Source organism: Sarcophilus harrisii, chromosome 4, assembly GCF_902635505.1.
Source record: "Sarcophilus harrisii chromosome 4, mSarHar1.11, whole genome shotgun sequence".
NCBI classification, from domain to species: Eukaryota; Metazoa; Chordata; class Mammalia; order Dasyuromorphia; family Dasyuridae; genus Sarcophilus; species Sarcophilus harrisii.
This window is the reverse complement of record NC_045429.1, coordinates 411,085,624-411,106,952: the sequence shown is the minus strand read 5'-3', so window position 1 is coordinate 411,106,952 and position 21,329 is coordinate 411,085,624. Positions and strand designations below refer to the sequence as shown.

The 21,329-nt window shown below is 37.8% G+C and overlaps 1 protein-coding gene across 4 annotated transcripts in view; it reads left to right on the top strand.

Annotated features, from left to right (window-relative positions):
* Positions 1-21,329, top strand: part of SORT1 (sortilin 1) — a 70,496-nt gene that overhangs the window by 23,671 nt on the left and 25,496 nt on the right. For all 4 annotated transcript variants that reach the window (XM_031967216.1, XM_031967213.1, XM_031967214.1 and 1 more), the window contains exons 2-6: positions 10,887-10,946; positions 12,139-12,212; positions 17,005-17,107; positions 17,759-17,923; positions 21,057-21,130. In XM_031967216.1, the coding sequence (XP_031823076.1) occupies positions 10,887-10,946; positions 12,139-12,212; positions 17,005-17,107; positions 17,759-17,923; positions 21,057-21,130 (476 nt within the window). The remainder of the gene's footprint in view (positions 1-10,886; positions 10,947-12,138; positions 12,213-17,004; positions 17,108-17,758; positions 17,924-21,056; positions 21,131-21,329) is intronic.

The following is a 21,329-nucleotide window of genomic DNA, read 5'->3' as shown; positions in this document are numbered from 1 at the left end:
TCTCTCTGTATTTACATTCACCTGTGAGATGGGTGCTATTATCATTTCCATTTTACAGATAAGTTGCTGCTAAGGCAGGCAGCAATTAAAAGGTTTATTTGTGTATTTGACACAGTCCAGTCATATAGATCAGATTTGAATTTTGGTCCTCTTGACTCCAGATTTAGTGTTATATCCAATGCAACTTTCAGCTGCCTATGTGTTTTGAAAGAGTAGGGACAGGGAAACTATTCAAATACCCATCTCGGCAGGAGGCAGACATCTAATTTTGTTGAATATAATATGGCAGTCATAAAATTAGCCATAATACCAAGCAATAATAAGTGTCATGTGCCTGGAACAGAGAATAAATATTATATGAATTAGGGGGTGAGAGGATAGAATGAGATATTCTAGAGTCAGTCAGGCTAATCAGAGAACACTGAACAGGAATTAGGTTCTTAGTTGGACTTGTTGGTTGGACCAAAAAAGGGAAAGGTATTCTCCCTGATGAAATGAGAGTGATCATCTTCTATAATAATATTACTGGGTTGTTAAGAAATGATGAATATGCATTTTCAAGGTGCAAAACAGTAAAATAGAGCTAAAGAAACAACAGACACAATTATTAAAACAATGTGAATGGAAAGAACAGTCACAAAGACAAATTAGAAGTGAATGTTGCAAAATAATAAAGTGAATGTTGCAAAATAATAAAGAACAAGCATAACTTGAACAACGAGATAATGAGCACACACTTGCCCTACACTTTTGCAGTAGTGAAAGTCAGCAAGTGTTGCACATTACATTTTCCGATTTTTTTCCTTTTTTTTTTTTTTTGTCTTTAAAAAATAACTTTGTTATGTGGAATGTCTCATCAGGAGGGGAGGATTGCTAGGGGAAAAAATGGTGATGAAGAAAACAACCCAAAAGATCAGTTAAAATGTATTTTTAAAGAGTGCTAAAAAGTTGGGTGTGTATGATACCTTTCTTTTTGTCATCAACTTAATGATAATAGCTAACATTTATATAATTGCTTTAAAATTTACAAAGCACCACCCTATGAAGTAAGTTCTGTTACTGTCCTCATTTTGTTGGATCAAGAAACTGATGTCTAGAGGGGTTAAGTGACTTAGGGTTGCCCAAACTACTCTCTAAGTCAGGGTTTAGGCCAAGTCTTCCTGACTCCCTATCCTGAGCTCTCGTCTCTGTCCCCCCCCCCCCCCCCCCAGCTTTTTCCACTTCTGTGGTTTATATACCTAACATGAAGTCTCTGAGTCATTCAGTCATTCTTTTAATATCATTCCAATGCTTAATGCAGTACCTGGCATATAGGAAGCACTTCACAAATCTTTGTTGATTAATTAATAATTTCAAATTATTTTCCAGAACAATTGTACAAATTCTTTTGCTAATCTCACCACTCCTTTAACACTGCTAATACATTGCCTTCTTTTCTCATTTGCCAATTTGCTGAATACGAGGTAAGACTTTAGAATTGTTTTGATTTATGTTTCATCTCACTTGGTCTGCTTATTTATTGGGCAGTGGCTTTTGGGCTAAAACACATTACCTACATTTCTTGTATATCAGGCCCTTCTTAGTGTTATTTGAACTAGCAATTTTTTCCCCAGTCAATAGATTCTCTACTCACCAGAGATAGAATGACCCAAATCCAGAACTAGATTTCTAGCCTTGAATTCATCAGTTATTGTCCTTAACTTAATTCTTCCCGATTCAGTCTTACTTCCTTCATTGAATGCCAGGATAGAAGGAGTAGCCCATTGGGTGCACAGGGGCCCATTTAGTTCCCAGGCAAAGCAATTTTGAGAGTGCTGCCTCCATACCACCACCTGAGGTTGTGTTCACCCCTGAAAAATTGCCAGAGCTACCCGCAGGTACGTGCCGCCAGAGTCCTAGATTTTGAAATCTTTGACCCTGCCATGAGAGGCAACCTCATGGATCTCTAGAGCTCAGGAGCTAGTATAGCCTGATTTATTCCCTCATGAAGGGAAAGGTGCAACAAAGCACTGCAATTCTCCCCAGGAATGTTATTTGGGGGACAGGATGATCTTGCACTTGAATTCACTCATGTTTTTTCATACCCAAAGGGAATGGTATTATTTGAGCATGGGGCAATCCTTAGCACATAGAAATAGAAATTTTTTTTTGTTCAAACTCTTTACATAGTACTTTACCAATTCTTCCTAGGCATTGGTGTCTATAGCTTGCCCTAAGTCCTAGACTTGACTCCAAATCTTCCTACGAGATCTATATAAACGCCCCTTGTAGCAAACTAAACATTATTCCAAATTGGACAGGCAGTTCCATAAAACTCTTTCTCTATCAGGACACAAATACCTATTGTAACTACTTGCCTACAATTAGCCAAACCTCTATATTCTATAATTCGATAAACACCAAACTGAATTGTTTATGGAATAGCTTTTTCAGTATTATTAAACCAACTCTTAACTCACTGACCTCACCCTATGGCCCAAATACTACTGCAGCAGGGGAATAGCATTAATCCTATATAACTTAACTCCTTCCCTGGATTGATGGACTCCTTACAGTGAACTCATTCAGACATAGGGTAGTTTGGGTTCGATTTATTTATTTTTTTATTATTATAACTTTGTATTGACAGAATATATGCATGGGTAATTTTCCAACAATGACCTTTGCAATCACTTCTGTTCCAACTTTTCCCTTCCCTCCCTCTATTTCCTCCCCTAGATGGCAGGCAGTCTCATACATGTTAAACATGTTAAAGTATATCTTAAATATAATGTGTACATATTTATTCAGTTCTCTTGTTACACAAGAAAAAATTGGATTTAGAAAGGTAAAAATAACCTCGGGAGAAAAACAAAAATGCAAGCGGTCTTCATTCATTTCCCAGTGTTCTTTTGCTGGGTGTAGCTGGTTCTGTTCATTACTGCTCTATTGGAACTGATTTGGTTCATCTCATTGTTGAAGAGGGCCATGTCCATCAGAATTGATCATCATGTGGAATTGTTGTTGAAGTATATAATGATCTTCTGGTCCTGCTCATTTTATTTAGCATCAGTTCATGTAAGTCTCTCCAGGCCTTTCTGAAATCATCCTGCTGATCATTTCTTACAGAACAATAATATTCCATAACATTCATATACCACAATGTATTCAGCCATTCTCCAATTGATGGGCATCTACTCAGTTTCCAGTTTCTAGCCACTACAAAGAGACCTGCCACAAACATTCATGCACAAAAAGGTCCCTTTCCCTTCTTTATGATCTCTTTGGGATATAAGCCCGGTAGTAACACTGCTGGGTCAAAGGGTATGCACAGTTTGATAACTTTTTGAGCATAGTTCCAAATTGCTCTCCAGAATGGCTGGATGTATTCACAATTCCACCAACAATGTATCAGTGTCCCTGTTTTCCCACTTTCCCTCCAACATTCTGCATTATCTTTCCCTGTCATTCTAGCCAATCTGATAGGTATGTAGTGGTATCTCAGAGTTGTCTTAATTTGCATTTCTCTGATTAATAATGGCTTGGAGCATCTTTTTATATGGCTAGAAATAGTTTCAATTTCTTTGTCTGAGAATTGTCTGTTTATATCCTTTGACCATTTATCAATTGGAGAACAGCTTGATTTCTTAGAAATTAGAGTCAATTCTCTATATGTTTTGGAAATGAGGCTTTTATCAGAACCTTTGACTGTAAAAATGTTTTCCCAGTTTATTGAGAAGCAGTTAATGTTAAAGAATTTCATTTAACCAGCAAGCGGGGGAGAGGGAGGGGAGGGAGAGGGAGAAGTTGAGGGGTGAGCTCCAGTGGGTTTGTTTTATCACTTCTAAGGAGCAGCCACACCAACTGAGGGAAAGATGGACTAAGCCTTCAGCTTCACAAGCCAACATATCATGCAAATAACTAGAATACAGTTTTCAACCCTAAATTTCAGATTAACTACCAAAAATCCCAATCAGAAACCTTTAGAAACTTAAAAACGAGGAAACTGGAACTTTGCACCCAAAATGAAGCTTTTCCCAAACTTGGCAAGTTGATAAACCAGGGGAGTGAACCCCAGAGCAGGGGCTATAGTCCCCCTCCCCTGCCTCTCCAACCCCACCTTAAGAGTTCCAGAGGCAGGAAGGGAGAAGGCTCTGATAGAGTTCCAAGGCCCCACCAGAGCTCTGGGGAGGACTCCAGTCTGAACCCCTTATGTCAGACCCCTTAGTCTCCAGCAGTCTCACCCTGCCATGCTCAGTCAGGAATCTCAATCAAGTCTCCGAGGTTAAATTTTCCCTATAAAGTCTACTTACCATCCCACGGAAGCTGCCTTCCTTTGGGTCAGCCCAGAACTGTGAGCTTTCCCCTTCCCCATATCACGTGGTATTGCTACTTCCACTCTGCTTCCCAACCCCACTCCTCCTCCTTAGAGTTAGCTCTTTTAGGCTGCTAAGTGCCCCCAGCTAAAGGCATGCCAACCTAATGGGTTGTTTTCTTTTCTCCTAACATTTCTTTCTCATTAATTATAAAAACTCCTTTCTATGTTCTCTACTCTCATATTTACCATTCCTGGTGTCTGTTGTATCCCTCCATTTTGTCAGTAACTCTCCCCTAAATAAATCTACCTTTTGTCAAAGAGAATGGCCACTGTGAATTCTTCACATAACAGAACCCCAACTTTTAGTGCCTGCCATCATCTTTTGTCTGCATAACCCATATCACTTTGAGGCATTTGAACCTCATTATCTGGTGCCAGTCCAACATCCTGCTCCTCTGCTCTGTGCCCAACATCATAATCCACATAGATAGAAGTTATTTTAGGTTTCAATATTACAACAGTAACCCCAAATTACTTAATTGGCAATCTCACAGTTTTCATAAATGATAGCCAAATACAAGTAACATAGCCTATTTCACAAATGGATAGGAATGTCATGTAATTTACAGTCAAGTTTCCAATTTTAATATACTTACTAATTGGAAAAAACTTATTTTAAAAATCAATACTTTAGCTTGTGAGATTCTATCAATTGCTTTTGCAAGTCAATTTTTCTTGTCCTTTGTTTCTAAAACCACCTTTTTTAACTTTTAAGATTCACAATATAGGTAATATCTAAATAACTTTGGACCAAATTTTATAAAACATATACATATGTCCAGTAGAGCTGACAAAATTTTGAAGCATAGCTCATGATTTTTATGAATTGTCCAATATACAATTTAGAAAACAATATATTTCATCTAATTAGGAGATACAAACGTGACCTCTTTAGGTAGGTTACTAGAGAATTTTAATAACAATTGTTTTTAACTTAAAATCAAATCAAATACAGACTTAAACTTCTAATAGTAATACTTAAGTATTAATAAACACATATTTCTAAAATCTTTTTCCCAAATGCATCAATTGAAAGTAATTCTATCATATACAATTTAAATTTAAACACACAGTAATTTAGGTCACATTTTTACGAGAAAATTCTTCCCCCTCAAAAACTGCATTCTCCTAGATTGCCTGAAATCTTTAAAATGGCAGTAAACTCTTTGAGACCTGAGATGAAGACATAGGCCCCTGGAAGCAAAATGACCGTAGCTTCTTATTTTCCCGCTCAGATTTTGTGGACTGCTGTATTGAGAAGGGGGAAAGATTTTAAAATGCAAAATGAATTTCCCTAGACTTCTCCAAGCCATGTGGAGGTGGACCACATCTTTTTAGAATCCAGAGTCCCCTGAGAAGTTTTGGGACTCTGGGGGGTTGGGGAGCCTGGGGACCCATCTAGAGAAAAACTGAAACTGACTCCATAGCATGGGGTTTGGGGGAAGGGAACAGAGGAGGGCTAAAGACAAAGAACAAAAGATTCTTTTCAAATCTTGAATCTTTTCAAATCCCAAGGAGCTTATATTCTTTTGGGGGAATATAAACCTCACCCTGGATTTCAGTTTTCTAATTTGTTTCATTTCTCCAATTTAATTTTTATAACTGTGAAAATCAAATGCTCATCCACGTCTCATACCTTGGTAGTTTGGTATAGGACTAAATCTTTATATTACTCTAGGTGTTTTTTTCAATTTTATCACATTGCTATGGTGTCTTTTAAAATCATATAGGCATAGTTATGTTTTTTAAAAGTATTCCATAATTTCCAAGAAATGTAAGAAAACATATAAACTGAAACAAAATGAAGTAAAAAGAATAAGAAATACACTTTTCTCATTGACTTATAATGATGTATTAGAACTTTCTACAAAGACTGAAAGTTGTATAATTATAATCATTATGCTCCACTTCTGAGAAGAGATGAGAAAATGTCCTTCCTTTCCTTCTTGACAGAGGTGCGATAGACACTTTGAGGTATGACCCCTGTAAAAGTGATTGGTGTATTTTTGGGTTTTTTCCTCTTTTTTAATCATTTATTACAAATGTTGGGTCCTAAAAGAGGGGACAGGGATATATTTGGAAATTAAATATTAAAAATTTTGTAAAAGCAAAATATTAAGAAAAAGTTAATTAAGAAAAGTGTTCCATTATTTGGGCAAGCTTTAACCATAAATTAGTGATGTTTTGCTATGTATTATACAAGTCATCCAAGAGGCCATCAGGCTTTCTGATAAGGCAGCTCAAGTTTATTTTCCATCCTTGAAAATTAACAAGATCCAGAGCTCTGTAGTTTTTATTCTTGACTTTACTGCCTGAAACATCCCCTTACCTATGGTTCTGTATAGGAGCCATATAACTTTTAAAACCATAAAGATAGCCCCCTATCCTTAAAGAAGTCATTCTTTAAAAAAGGTTTTTTTGAATGTGTAGGTATGAGTGCATTTTTTTTAATAATTAGGCAAAGATGGATTACAAAATGTTCTTTCACCATCTTGTGTTATTATTTTTTTGTTGTTGTTGCTAGGTGCCAGGAAGCCTTATAGAAAGGTGGGTAAAAGATGGTGAATGGGAGATTGAGGAAGTAAAAACAGAAAACTAGGGATAAGTGATTTGTCACAAAAAATGGAGATGCCCTAAAGGAGAAGGAAAGAGGTAATAAATGGAGGAATTGATGTGGAGCTTAAAAATGTGTTTAAAAAAAAAAAAGATAGCTTATCAGCACCCTCCCTACATTCTAAATCAGAAGTAGCCACCCTAAAGAAAAACATATCATAATTAATGAGGCTGACATATTTAAAGTAATTTTCTGCTCTTTAAAAGTTTTAAAATATTTATTATACAGACAGGAAAAGTTTAACAAATCCCAGTGTTAGAATTCTTAAAAACATGATTGCAGACTTTTGTCAGTGATACTTGGGGAGGAGGTTGACTGACTACTTTTTCTCAAACTTAAATAGTTTGTATTTCATCTGCTCTTGAAGACTTGGAGGAGAAGCATACACTAAACATGGCTTTTCCTTGGGATTGTCTCCAGCTCTGACCCTTCTTTGCTCACAGATTTTTAGGCAGTTACTAGAATTTTAATTTTCATCCCAATCAGGATGTTAAAATTAAAAATATAAATGAGTTACATTTGCACTGAAAACCAGATTTCTCTCATTGGAAACTTGATGTTTTAAAAAAGAAAATACAAAGAAGTATTGAAGTAAGGAGAAAATATGAGGGCAGAACAAAAGAACAAAAATAACTGTAAATTCAGTTTGCATTTCCAAGATGAATCTTTGGATGTTGCTTTCTTTCCTGTATAATCAGTTAATAGAATTTAGTTTCAAACTGTTTAGAAACTATTGAGAGCCTCTAACTCCAGAAGTGTTATAAAGCAGACCTCCTGGATATTGGCATGATTTAGTAATAATAAGTGTTTTGGAGCTGCATTGGCCTTATCTGGATGTGTAGGAATGAACTAAGGTGTAGGGCATTGCCTAACATTGTAAGGCTGATCTGGCAGGACCCAGATAAGTTAGTGTTAGAGCCAGACCAAGTAACCACAAGTCACAGAGCCACCATTTGGGGAATTTTTTTCTTCTATCTTAGTTGTTGCCCATAAGACCCTCTTTGGAAAGATTCTGTGTTCTGAATCAGCGCTCTCTGGTGTGGTTTGTAGTTTAGATTTTGTGGGAGTCTCTGCATTTTCCCACTGTTGAGTCTCAAGTGACTGCTTCAGATGATTTGGGATTGATGAAGTGAGCATATGGCCGCGCTGTATATGCAGCCAATATAAATTGCCATAAAAGTTTAAGACTTCAGATCCAGATAAACCAGTCAGGCCTCTCTTTTTTTCAGATGCGTAGTTTGTGAGCAAAACTGAGCTTTGTGTTTCTTGAGACTCATGAGATCCATTCCACTGATGTTGGCCAGTGGTATGTCTTGAGTGCTTAAAGCATGTAGAAGACAAGGGGGGAAAAGTCTAAGTTTACAATCAATCATAGGATCATAGCCTGAAGAACCAGAAGGACCCTTAGAGATCATATAGACTTTTTAAAAAATGGTTATCTTTTGTGTTCACATTACTTTTATTTCTGAATGCAAGTCTTCCCCTTTCCCCCAATGTAGAGAGTAATCTCTTGTAACAATTTTTTTTAAAAGCAAAGGGAAAAACAATTAAACCTAACCATCCAGCGCATCAGGAGGCCTAACAAGGCACATAGTATTCCACACCCATGCCACCAAGGGAAGGCTGTGCACTTTGTTCTGGACATTGTAACTAGCATTTGATTGGTATAGTCATGGCATTGGGTTTGTCCCAATTCTTTTTATTTCACCTTACAACTTTTGACAATTGTTTTCTTGCTTTTCTGAATTCTTGATGGTCGTGGTTTATTTTAGCATTGTAATATTCCAATTACATCTCATGTAGCACAGTTCGTTTAGTCTTTCCCCAACTTCAGAATATCTACTTTATTTTCAGTTTTTTCTGCCACAGAAGATGGAGTTATGGATATTTTGGTGTATATGGGACCTTTCTTCCTTTGACCTTAGGCTATATGCTTAGCAGGGGAATCTCTGATTCAAAGAAAATAGGCATTGTAGTCACATACTTTTTAATAGTATTTTATTTTTCCAAATACATGTAAACATAGTTTTCAACATTCATTTTTCTAAGACTTTGTGTTCCAAATTTTTCTCCCTCCCTCCTGTAATGTTCTCTTCTCTAAAATATAATGTTCTGTGGGAGCAGGTTTCTTGGGGAGCTTCTGGAGGCAGCCTTCGTTTCAGTTCAGTGTAATCATCACCCCAAATACAGCCAGGAGTTAAAGTCCAGATCCTTTATTTTGTCTTTCCTTCACTGGGGCTCCGCTAGCTTTCTGGAGGCCTTCCGAATCTTGGTTTCAGTGTTCTCTACAGGACAGCCTGCCACTTCTTCTCTGTCTTCCTTCATTCTGCCCAACTGAATCTTGGCTTCTCAATTTCCCAAAAGTCTCTCTGACTTGTAAATTTTGTAGAACTTCAATTAGTACTAAATACATTTGTGAGCTAGAGAACTGTTAAGTACCATGCTAAATTAGATAATTGACTTAGCTCCTTGTAAGAATTAACACCTTCCTCTACCTCCCTCATCCCCAAGACAGTCATCCATCTGATATAGATTAAATATGTGCAATTCTTTTAAATATGTTTCCATATTTATCATTTTGTGCAAGAAAAATCACATCAAAAGGGAAAAAATATTGTAGTTTAAGCGTAATTAAGTTTTTCAAGACCAGTTCATGGTGTTCCACCAATATTATATTAGTATATCTGTATTTTTAGAGTTCCTCCAACTTTGAAACACATGATAAAATAAAAATCCTTAAGTTACAAATGGAAAACTGTAATCATGTAAGAGAAATGATTTGTCCAGGGTCATGTGGGTTACTAAGTAGCAGAGCAGGATTCATCTATTAATAAAATAGGGACCCTTCTCCAGAGTCTCTGCAGGAGAATGAAGGAAAAAGATTCTGCATTTTTTGTGGGTTGTTTCAGACTCTAGGAGGCGGTGTTTTGAATCATCAAAATTGTTGGCAGATCTGATATTTTGTAGGTGAAATAATTGGGAATCAGAATAGGAAGTAAGTGTATTTTCATCATCATGTATTGTAGTCCTGCTGTGTGAGGGTAAAGTTGGTTTCTTCCTAGCCCAGTTACTAGCTGAAGAGTCAAGAAATGTACTTAAACAACAGCACCTAAATTTCTAGTTTAAAGGGACAAAATAATATCAGCTTTGGGCAAAACCTAAAATAGCCAGCTTATTATTTCCATGTTTCAACATATAGACCATAATTTGAATTTTAAAGAAGTTTTAAGCTAGTTGAATGATAATCTCTTTCCTTTCCTTCAGCACTCTACAGTGTACTACGGCCTTTTTTGGGGGGGGAGGGAGGTTGATCCTAGATTCAAAGTTCTAGCCACAGAATTTTTTTTAATACCATCTGAGGCCTTTTTTTCCTGCTATTGTTATTTTAAGTCAAAGCAAAAGGAATCCAAAAACTATGTAATTGCATATCCTAGAAAAACTAGGAATATTAAAATTGTTCTCATTGTGTTAATAAGTTAATCAAGGTTAAGTTCAATAGATTTTTTTTTAGGTTAATTAAGCTTTAGTGTTTGATTATCAATATGGCCCTTTTAAAACATCTTCAGAATACTTTGCTAATTCAGTCTTTAAGGTGACTGGGTAAAAGAAACTAAGTTCTTTCACCTGGTACAACTAGAAGGCTTACCTGTATGACTTGTTTGGGGAAGGAAAGGGAGTGGAATGGGGAAATAGAGAGAAACTTAAATTTTCCAGACCATTGAGTATCAGAATTAACTAGCTAAATCCTATAATCCCTATATTCTGTTCTAGGAGTCAAAACCTTTCCCTATTAACATTCTTTTAATTCTTGGTGAGGAAAGAATTTTTTCAAATTGTTTGAGTAAAGCAGTGACTGGTATGAGTTTGGTACAATTCTAAAATAGATTCACTTTCTTTTCATTCTATTTCTTGCAGCATATATTTGATGATCTCAGTGGCTCAGTATCTCTCTCATGGGTTGGAGACAGCACTGGAGTAAGTAACCCTTGTATGGTGTGGTTAGCAAATTTGTTCACTTTCAGGATTTTAAACCTTGTATGCCATTTTGTGGTGTTTTTTTAGAATTTTTCCTGATTTGCAGAAATTTCATCTTGTCCAAAATACAAAATAACAGAGAGCTGTAATATTTATTGTCTCTTTAGAAATGGAAGAGTGGGGTGGTCAATCACTCAATTCTTCTGCCTTCAGGATGATCTTCATCTAAACCAGTTTTCTGCTTAATATTTAGAGGGGGGGGGGGGAAGCTCTGAAAGTTTCCAACTTCAAAAATGCTCTCTTGAGAATTGATTATATATCTTGGAATTGCTTTTAGCAGACTCGAGATCTGTGACCTGAGACTAGTTATCTTCTGAGAACTAGAGATTGCATAAAATTAAAACAAGTGAGTAGGCAGAATGGAAAACAGTATGTTGGGAGACCTCCAGAGAAATGTGGATACTGGGGAAGATGGTGGAGTATCTGGTGAGACAGAAACCTGGGTCTCACTTGTCATAACCTCTATCTGAGTGGCACTTTTCTTCATAATATAGGTTATTTACTCAACTGCTTCTGCTGAATAGCTGTTGCTACCCATTTGCAATCTTGGATGTTCCTATCCCAAGTGTAGTGGAGATTTTCCATCATAGGCATTGTTGCTGCCTGCAAATAGAGAAATCATGAGGAATACTTCCTCAAGTCAAAAGACCAGTATAAGTGCTCCCTTTTTACTCAGTGTAGTAGTAAACTGACTCCACAGTAATTTCAGGTTTTCCAGCATGCCTAATGCCTATCCTAAAGTTTTAGCCCATCATAGGTACACTGGCTTCATTATTACTCTATCTGCTTACAGCACTTCCCCTATCAAAGCCCCCCATCAGCAACCTGAGGAAATGCAAGAACTATTCAGAAGTACAATAGAATTTATCTACAGAGTAGATATATATTTCCCTTATTAAAATCCATAAGTAAACCTAATTTCTCCTATGTTGAAGCTGGAAACCATTCTAACTTCATGATTTAAAGTCGTCTTAAATTTTGATGAGGCTCTATATGTGGCTTAGATTAGTTCTTAATGTGGTGATAATTTGAGGTTTAACTCTTGGCCTGTCTTATTTACCAGTAACTGATTTATTTCTGTAATAAATCTTTCCAAACCAACTGTTGATAGCTTTCTTTTGTCTCTCTCTAGGTCATTCTAGTCTTGACCACATTTCACGTACCATTGGTAATCATGACTTTTGGGCAGTCTAAACTTTATCGAAGGTGAGATTTATTAATAAGTATATTTGAGAAGTGAATATACATTTGAATATTGGCAGTTTTGTACTAAAAAGGGCTTAACAGGCTGCTCAGAGCTTCACAAGTTTGTACAAACACCCTCCCTTCTCCATTGTGGTTGTGTCTCTGATATAGCCTGAGAGTTATTAAATCATTAAAAGAAAGAACTCCTTCCAGAGGAACTGGATAATCCCAAAGGAATTGGTGAGCTTGAATCAGGAACAGAATAATGAAGATCCTATTTTGGGGTGAACTTTGCTATATATGTGTGTAAGGCCTAATGTGCTAGGCTTATTTTAAGGAATGAAGTTTGAGATTTATCTGGGTTTTTGTTTTTGTATATAAAATTCCATTCATTCAGGGTACCCCAAAAGTCTTAGAGTAGTTAGATAAAAAAAGATACAAAAAATGATACTAAAACTGTTCTAGTGTGTTCTAAACTTGCCACAAAAGTTTTTGCCTTTCAGCCATGAATGCCAGTATCAGCTTCCACCAAGGGATCAAAAAGATGTAGCCTCACAAATGTTTAGAGGCTGTCTCTGACAAAAAATCCTTAAAAAGCCATTGTGACTTTGTCTAAGCCCTATTCACAATTCACTGTGGCAGGGCCCATGTGAAGCTCAATTCCAATCTTCGGAGACCATGGAGAATCTGTTTTAGGTCTCGATCTACAGCAGTGGCTCTTCAATAGATAGATGAGAACCTTCATTCTTATTCACTCTAGAATCCCTGCTTCAGGATCAGGAGTCACTTTCATAGTTTCCTTTCTGGCAGAATGATATTAGTTTGCAAATTATAAATACCAGTGTAAGACGCAGAAAATATTACTTAGAATTCTTAATAATTTACAAGAAGATAGTCTATTATGTTTTGGAAAGCAACCACAAATTATTGTTTCTTGGGTCTAGAAGAGGATTTTTAAACTCATTTGGTTTACTGTCCTGAGTTTTAAGCAGTGTGGTACAAAAAATGAGCCCAGAATTTGAGGTTAGAAGACCTGGGCTCTTCCCCTATCATATCATTGAGCCTTAGATCCTTTATCTGTAAAATCAAAGTTTGGCCTACATGACTTGGAAGATTCCTTCTGTAACTCTTTGCTCCTTTGAATCTTCCTAAAGAGAGACAATCTATATGGCTTTTTGTGGGGGAAGAGGAAGAGGGCAGGGAATGGGGAAGATTCCATGGCTACTCATTTTATTCCAATGGATATTCATGTATATCTAAATTTCTTAGGAAGTTTAATTTTAAATTATCTAGTTTTTATTGGTAATTAAAACCATTACATAAGGGACCTTGATGTTTGTAAAAATTAGTGAATTTTCTTTCAGAATTCTTTAAGTATTAAATAATACCCACTGTTTATCATACTGCTAAGCACCAGAAATGAGAAAGTCCTCATCCTCAGTGAATTTATATTATTTAAGAGAGAGGATACAATATCACAGAGAAGTAAATATGGAATAGATACAATAAATAGAAGTAGTGTTAGGGGGCTGTGGGCATTGATAATAGTGGGAAATTGAAGCTCAGGAGGGCAACCTGATGGAAGGCTCAGAGCCAGCAGATGGAACATTGTGTACAACCAACAGTCAGGAACCAGTCTGCTGGAGCACGGAGTTGTTGATGGGGACAGTATGTGGTCAGCCTGGAGAGATGGGCCAGAGCCGCTGCCAAAGGGCTTCCAGCACTAAGCAAAGAGCTTATCCAGAGGTAGCAGGGAGCCACTGAAGTTTGTATAGGTCATAGTTAGACCCGCACCTCAGGAAAATCACTTTGGTGATTCTGAGAAGGAGGGACTGGAACCTGAGGGTCCTTAGGCCCTAGACCAAATAGGAGGCCAGAGATGACAAAGATCCCAAGTGAGATAATGCAGGAATGGAGAAGGGGTTTAAGGAGTAGGCTCTGCAAATGATTGGTTCTGTGGAGGGAGGGGAAGGAAGCTAGCCCAAGACTCCTGGAGGGACATTGGTGCTCTTAGAAGATCAAAAGTGGGGAGAGTTTTCGGGCAGAGAGACTGAGATCCCTTTTCTGTAGGCTGGGCTTTGCCTGACACCAGCACAGTCAGTTTTAGGCTTATGATTTAATGTGGGGCTTCCCTAATTTCTAATTCAGTGCTCTTGCCACATATGCTACTTAACCTTATGCTTCCACTACCTTGTACAAGGTTGCTTTGCAGATTGAGTGTAAAGAGCAAGGAAATGACTTCTCTCATTCTTTTTTTAAAAACAACTTTTGAGTTAGTGACCAACATCAGAAATATTCAAATAAATACAGCTACATATGGTTCACAAAAACAAATCCTAAATTATCTATAATTTTTTGATTTTTAAAATGTTCCATTTTTTCTTTATGTCTCGTTCTGTGCATTTTTTTCTGTATATTTACCCCCAGATTTTGTTCTAGTCAGAGTTTATATTCCATTTGATCTTTTCATCTTAACCTTTGTGTTAATTCATTGTATAAAAATTAGAAGATTTTTCTTGATTTTCATGTTGGTCTTTTTGATAATACAATAGCATCCTATTACACTTGTATAACATGGCTTGTTCAAGCTGAATATTGCATTTTTCTACCTCTTCTGTGACTAGTTCTTTTTAAGTTCTTGACATTCCTCCTGCATTGTGTAGGAATAGAACCTTATGTTCTTGGTTCTAAGCAGGTAGAGACATGATAAGAGCATCTCTTTGTTTTTTCTTCTTTGTGCTATCCATTATTGTGGCTGCTTTGGGAAAAAAATGCAACCTTAAGAAAAAATATTCTTCCATTGCTGCCTGAACATCAAGTGACACAGGTCTTTCCCATGCTGGTTTCATATGAATTTTTTTTTGACAATATAAACAATTCTTGTTGAATAGAAGTTCTGTTTTTTAGCTATGTCACTTTACCAAGGTCACTTTGAACTCCAATTATATCATAGGATCATAATTTTAGAGCTACACTGATCCTCAAGTTTTCTTTTAGCTCAAACCTTCACAGAAGAAACTGAAGCCCGCAAAAATTATCCAACTTTCCAGAGCTCATAGAGGTAGAATGAAAGGCTGAACAAAAATTTGAACCCAGGTCCTCCATTTCTAAATTCAAAGCTCTTGCCAGTCTGCCAGATCCAGAAAGACCCTTCAGCGTTCCCAAGTTTCCAGTTCCCAAACTAATCTTCATTATTCTCTATTTAGCTGGTTATAGTACCAGGTTTTGGAGTTTTGGTTTGTTTGGCTTGTTTTTGTTCTTTGCTTTTCTAAGGGGCAGGTATATCTGTTTATTGGGCCGAATACTTAAGAAGCAGGCTGACCTAAATCCCATTCAAAGTTTTCTTAGGTGTGGCATAAAGGCAGAAAGTTTTAAAACCATGTCATGTCATGTCATTGCAAGGTCATAAAGCTGTTAATGATTGCTTTATATAACAACCAGGAACTGTTTAACTCATAAATATAACTAACCCCTGAATTTCTGCTTCTGTATACACCTACTATCAAAAGATAAATACTGATTTAGAATCACAGCTCTAGAGAGGTAAGATAGGAATCAGTTTGTAATGCCCATTCCCTCTTCAATCTCCTTTTTATCTTATACTTATGTTGTATTGACAACAAAACAATTTCAGATCTTTCTCCTAAGGAAAGTGGGAGGGGGATGGGGGGAAATTATAGCTAATACCCAGGCCTATGTATGTGTGGACTGATAATTTTGCCCATTAGAAAGTATTATCCTTTGGGACAGGTACTTTTTCTTTTGGAAGGGACTATACCTGTCATTCCATCAATGTAGGAAACTGGTATAGGGACTTCCTTCCACTGACACAGATCAGCAGCTCTTGGAGAATTGCTTAGCACTGAGAAATCAAATGATTAGACCACTGTCACTCAAGGAACACACAGCAGCAAGCCAGGGCTTTGTAACTTTCGGGCCCAGCTAGCCTTTGTTCACCTAGAGAAGCTGCCTCTTCAAGCACAGATTAGCTGGAGTCAGAAATCAGTTCATTTTTCAGCTCATAGCCACTTGTTTGGTTTTTTTTTCCCATTCAGCATATATTTTCATACAGAGGAAGATCTCAAGTTGTAATAAATGATTTGCTTACATAAATTAAGATGACTCAAGTTTTGAATTGAAAGTCTTCCAATTAATCAAAAATTTGATCTTGAGCAAATAACTTAACCTTTCTATTTCTCAGTTTCTTGATATAAATTTAGATAGAACTAAATGTTTAAGGTCTTTTGTAGCACTATTATTTTATTATTCTTTTCCTTGTGTCATTCGTGGAATATTTACTTTTGTGCCTCAGGTTGTACTATATTAATAAGCCATTGAAAACTACTTCTTAATTGCATATTAGTTACCCAGTGGTAAGAGTCTAAACAGTGGTAAAGAGTCTAAGCCATTGGAAGCTTAAATTCTATGAAAATTCATGATCCAATATACTGTAGCAAGACTTAGACTGAGATGGTAGTGATATTAATAAAAATAACCTATGTTTGTTTACATCTGCTTTTCAGGATTTTCAGATTACTTTCATCATCATCTTCTGAGCAAAAGATGCTCCCCTTTTGACATAAGAGTCTTGAGAGGTTAGGTGATTTGCATAAAGCCACTCACTGCCTTTTTATTTTCCCTTATCTCTTGGGACTGTGGTCAGAATGAATAGCTAAGAATTCTCAAAGTTAGCATGAAGAACTTTAGTTTCTCTAAGGTATATTCTTTCTGCATTACAGAATTGTAAAGACCTCGTTTGGGAAAGAAACCGTGTTTTAAATGATTTTGTTTTCTGTTTCTTTTCCTCATTCAGTGAGGACTATGGAAAGAACTTTAAGGATATCACAAATCTCATCAATAACACTTTCATTCGGACTGAATTTGGAATGGCTATTGGACCTGAAAACTCTGGGAAGGTTTGAGTCTTTTCTTTCTAATACTGAAGTATTTATATAGTGTGCCTATGGGGGCAAATTCCATCATTGTAGAAATGCATTAATGTAACAGTAAACTTTTATATGGAGATGGAGAGTTAAATGTCTAATTTTATATGTGTGATACTCTGTATAGTAAATAGCAAAACAGTTGAAGCTACAGTTGAATACAGTTGAACTTCACTATAATGCTGTTCTCTTTGTAGTTCATCGCAGAATAAAGAAGGCTTTGTTAGGATAAAATTCTGTCCAAGAGGGTTTAATTATTGAAGTACCAAAAGACTTTTATTAAAATCAGTTTTGATTATAAGTGGGTGCCACCACATGAACTCACCAAAGACGGCCTTTTAGTGAGAGAATACAACATAAAATCTGAAGAATGATATGACTTAGTTCATATTTATGGAATGCTTAGGAATCATCAAATGGTACTTGACAGTTTCAAGTTTGTAGATTGCACACACATTGTAATTTAAGACCATAGAGGAACAAGCTTATTTATTTTAACCTGTTGCTTTTTAGCTTTCTTCAGGGTATCTTCTAATGCTTGTTCATGATCTCAGATTGTTCTTAGCTAAATTCTACATTATATGCAGATTTTATCCTGATCTCATGATTCATCTTCTCTTTCAGGTAATTTTGACAGGGGATGTGTCTGGAGGAAGTCATGGAGGAAGAATCTTTAGATCATCCAACTTCGCAAAGAATTTTGTTCAGACAGATCTTCCTTTTCATCCTCTGACTCAGATGACCTATAATCCCCAGAATTCTGACTACCTTTTGGTCGTCAGCTCTGAAGTAAGTTCAGTCAAATCTTATATGTTTGTGGTCTCAGCATAGATATCGAAATGGGTTTTCTGTGTCTATGTAATGTTTCTGTGCTAAGCTTCCTATACCTGGAGTATGAAATATGTTGTTTGTTCTACCTTCCTTCTTTTTTGTGAAGGGCATTTCATAAGTTACTGAATTGCCCCACTTCCTCTGATTTGGGACACAAAATGAAGATGTCTCTTAAAGTGTGTTTTAGAGTGTATCAAAGACTGGATTTTAAAAATTTCCACAGGTAAGTATGACATTTGCTGTTACGTTCTTAAGGCAACAAAGAAATGTTTTTATTAACAAAGAAATTTAATTCTTTCAATCAAGCATTTATTAAGTATCTATTATCTATCAGGTTTTATACTAGGCTTTGGGGATACAAAGGTAGAAATGAAGTAGTCCTGCCTTCAAGGAGTTTATATTTTATTGGAGAAGACAATATGTTCATTTAAATATGTGCACACAAAAAAAGGTAATTTCTGAGGGGAAAGTCACCAGCAGCTGCAGGGAATCAGGAAAAGTTTCATCTAGAGCAGATCTTCACTTTGTCCCATGTCCCCTTTAGGCATTCTGCCAAAGCCTATCGACCCTTTCTTAGAATAATGTTTTGAAATACATAAGATTAAAAAGGAAGTGAATTCCATTGAAATAGCTATCCAAAATGTTTTAAAATAAATTCACTTGTTCCAAATTCAGAACTGCTCATTTAGAAAGTAGCATTTGAACTGAGTTTTCTAAAAATTGGGGATTCCAAGAGCAAATAGCTATAAGGAAGGATCATATTCCAGTCGTGGGGGTACCTCCCACCAGGGCAAAGACTACAAGGAAGAGATAAGAGCACTGTGTGTTAGGACCATCGGGGAGGCTGCTTGGGCTGGAGCATACAGTACTTGGCAGGCAGTAAGGTATAATAAAGCTGGAAAGGGGCTGGGCCTGGTTGTAAAAGGCTTCAGAGTCAAAGTTTGTATTTTATTGTAGAGATAGTGGGGAGCTGCTAGGATTTATGAAACAGGAGAGTGAGATGGTCCCTTCCAGGACAGTGTGATGACTGAGGGAGGGAGAGGTGCTGTTTGGGTACTGATGGTCCAAGAGAGAAGTTCTGAGAGCCAGACTTGGGATGAGGACCAGAAACATGAAGAGTTATTGGGGCAGCTGATTAGGTAGGAAGGATGAGAAAGGTAGAGTAGACTAATTTTGTCTCTTAGGTGGCACCATCCACAGAAATAGGAGATTTAGGGACAAGGGAGGAATGGAAGGGGAGACGATAATGACTTAAGTTGAGTTTGAGATGCTTGCAGAATGTCTTGTTCAAAATTCCTAATAACCACTTGGCAACAGATAGTTGAGCTCCTGAGGTAGCTGAATGCATGAACCATTCGAGTTGGTGAGGTTGCTGAGAGTGCTAAAAAAAAGAGGTGAGCCCAGGCTCTGGCCTTGGGGGTACGTGCCCCATTAGGGGCGTGCTGATCCCATACAGGAGGCCAAGGAAGGCTGGTCATACAAGGAGAAAGAGAAAACCAAAAGAAAGCAGTCTCCAGACATGGAAGCACCAAGAGCAGACAGATTTTCCAGGAGCTCGGCTGTGAAAAGAAGGATGGTTTTAGGCTTGTTGTTTCAGAAGATCCTAGAGTTCAGCCGAGATTCTCTTCTAAGTGTAGGGAGACTTGGGCAGGTTTATAGGCAGCAGAAAGAGAGCCAGTCATGGGAAGAGACTGAAGATAAGAGAGGGATTGGGGGAGGGTGGGAGGGCAGCATCAGGGGTGCTTATAGAAGGCCTGGCAAGAAGAAGGGCCCCCTGTTGTGTATCAAGGAGGAGGGGTATCAAAATGGGGAAAGAGGGAACACCTCTTGAATGGCTTCTGTTCTCCTCACAACAGAGAAGTGGAGGGGGTGCCGTGAAAGGCCCCAGGAAGGAAGAGGTTTGGAGAGAGGCAGAAGGGAATTGGCTCAGCCAGGAAGGGGCCAGTTGAGATGAGTTAACATAATTTGTAGTGGGCCCCAAAGGCCCAGGTGTAAGACTTCTTCAGTTCTGTTTGCTACTCTCTCTAAGGGATCTTATTAGCTCCCATGAATTCATTTTATTCCGTGCTGATGATCTATATGTCACACTCTTAAGATCTGTCCTCACCTCTAGGAAATCCCCATTTGCTTGCTGGGCCCTTCCCTCTGAGGTAGGTATCTCACCCCAGAGACATTCTAAACAGAATTCATTTTGCTTTTTCCCCAACTGTGGGCTCTTCCAGACTTGCCAAAGCCTTCCATTCCCCGGTTAACTGCCTTCGAGACGTCCTTGGCTCTTGCTTCTCTGTCTCAGATCAGATCAGCCACCTGGCCTGCCTGGGCCTTTGCTCGACAGCTTCCTGTGGTTCAGGCTCTTGTTATCTCTTACCTCTTCATTCCTCTGCAGTCTCCCTTCTTCTCATCATACCTCTGTGATTGGTTCTCTGTGCTCCAGTTGAGTGTTTGCCCATCTGACCTTGGGATGCTGTTGTACCCCAGAAACTCCTGAGCTTCCTCATCCTCCCAGCTGCCGTAACCCAAGGACTAACTGGGCCTTTCCCTGAGCCCTGCCAGAGAAGCTTCCCATAGATAATGTATTATCTCCCCTCGTTAGAATGTGAGTTTCCTGTGAGCTGAGACAGACTTGTCTATAAGTATTCCCATTGCTTAATATAGCACTTGGCACATAATGTTTAATCTATTGCTTTTCCATTCTGTTCTCTTCCTCCCCATCCAAGTAAAATCAAAGTTCCTTGAGGGCAAAAGCACTCATTTTTATGTTTATATCGCCAGTGTCTAGCACAGTACTTATACAGGAGAGTTACTTAATAAAAGCTTATTGAATCCCTCAGTGAGAGAAAATTACAAAAGCAGATAGTCCACAGAAATTCCCACCGGTTAATAAATTAGAATAGAGGAAAGGAGGGCAGAAAAAGGGAAATTGGAGGCCCTGAAGATACTCTATCTGTGACTGGTTGGTCAGATGTCAATAAAGCCCACAACAACTTGCCTCCTGAGCCACAGTCCAGTGCTGGGCTTTCTGGCCAGATATTGTATCTCTAGCTAGCTCCCTAGGCTCGGTTTGGGCTAACAGTAATTTGTGATTTTTCAGAATGGCCTATGGGTATCAAGGAACTTTGGGGGAAAATGGGAAGAAATCCACAAAGCAGTGTGTTTGGCCAAATGGTAAGTAACTAACTGAGGGTGACGTGTGTGTGTGTGTGTGTGTGAGAGAGAGAGAGAGAGAGAGAGAGAGAGAGAGAGAGAGAGAGAGAGAGAGAGAGAGAGAGAGAGAGAGAGAGAGAGAGAGAGTGAGAGTGAGAGTGTGTGTATGCGCGCGTGTGTGTGTGAGAATGAGAGTGTGTGTATGAGTGTCTTGTCTTTC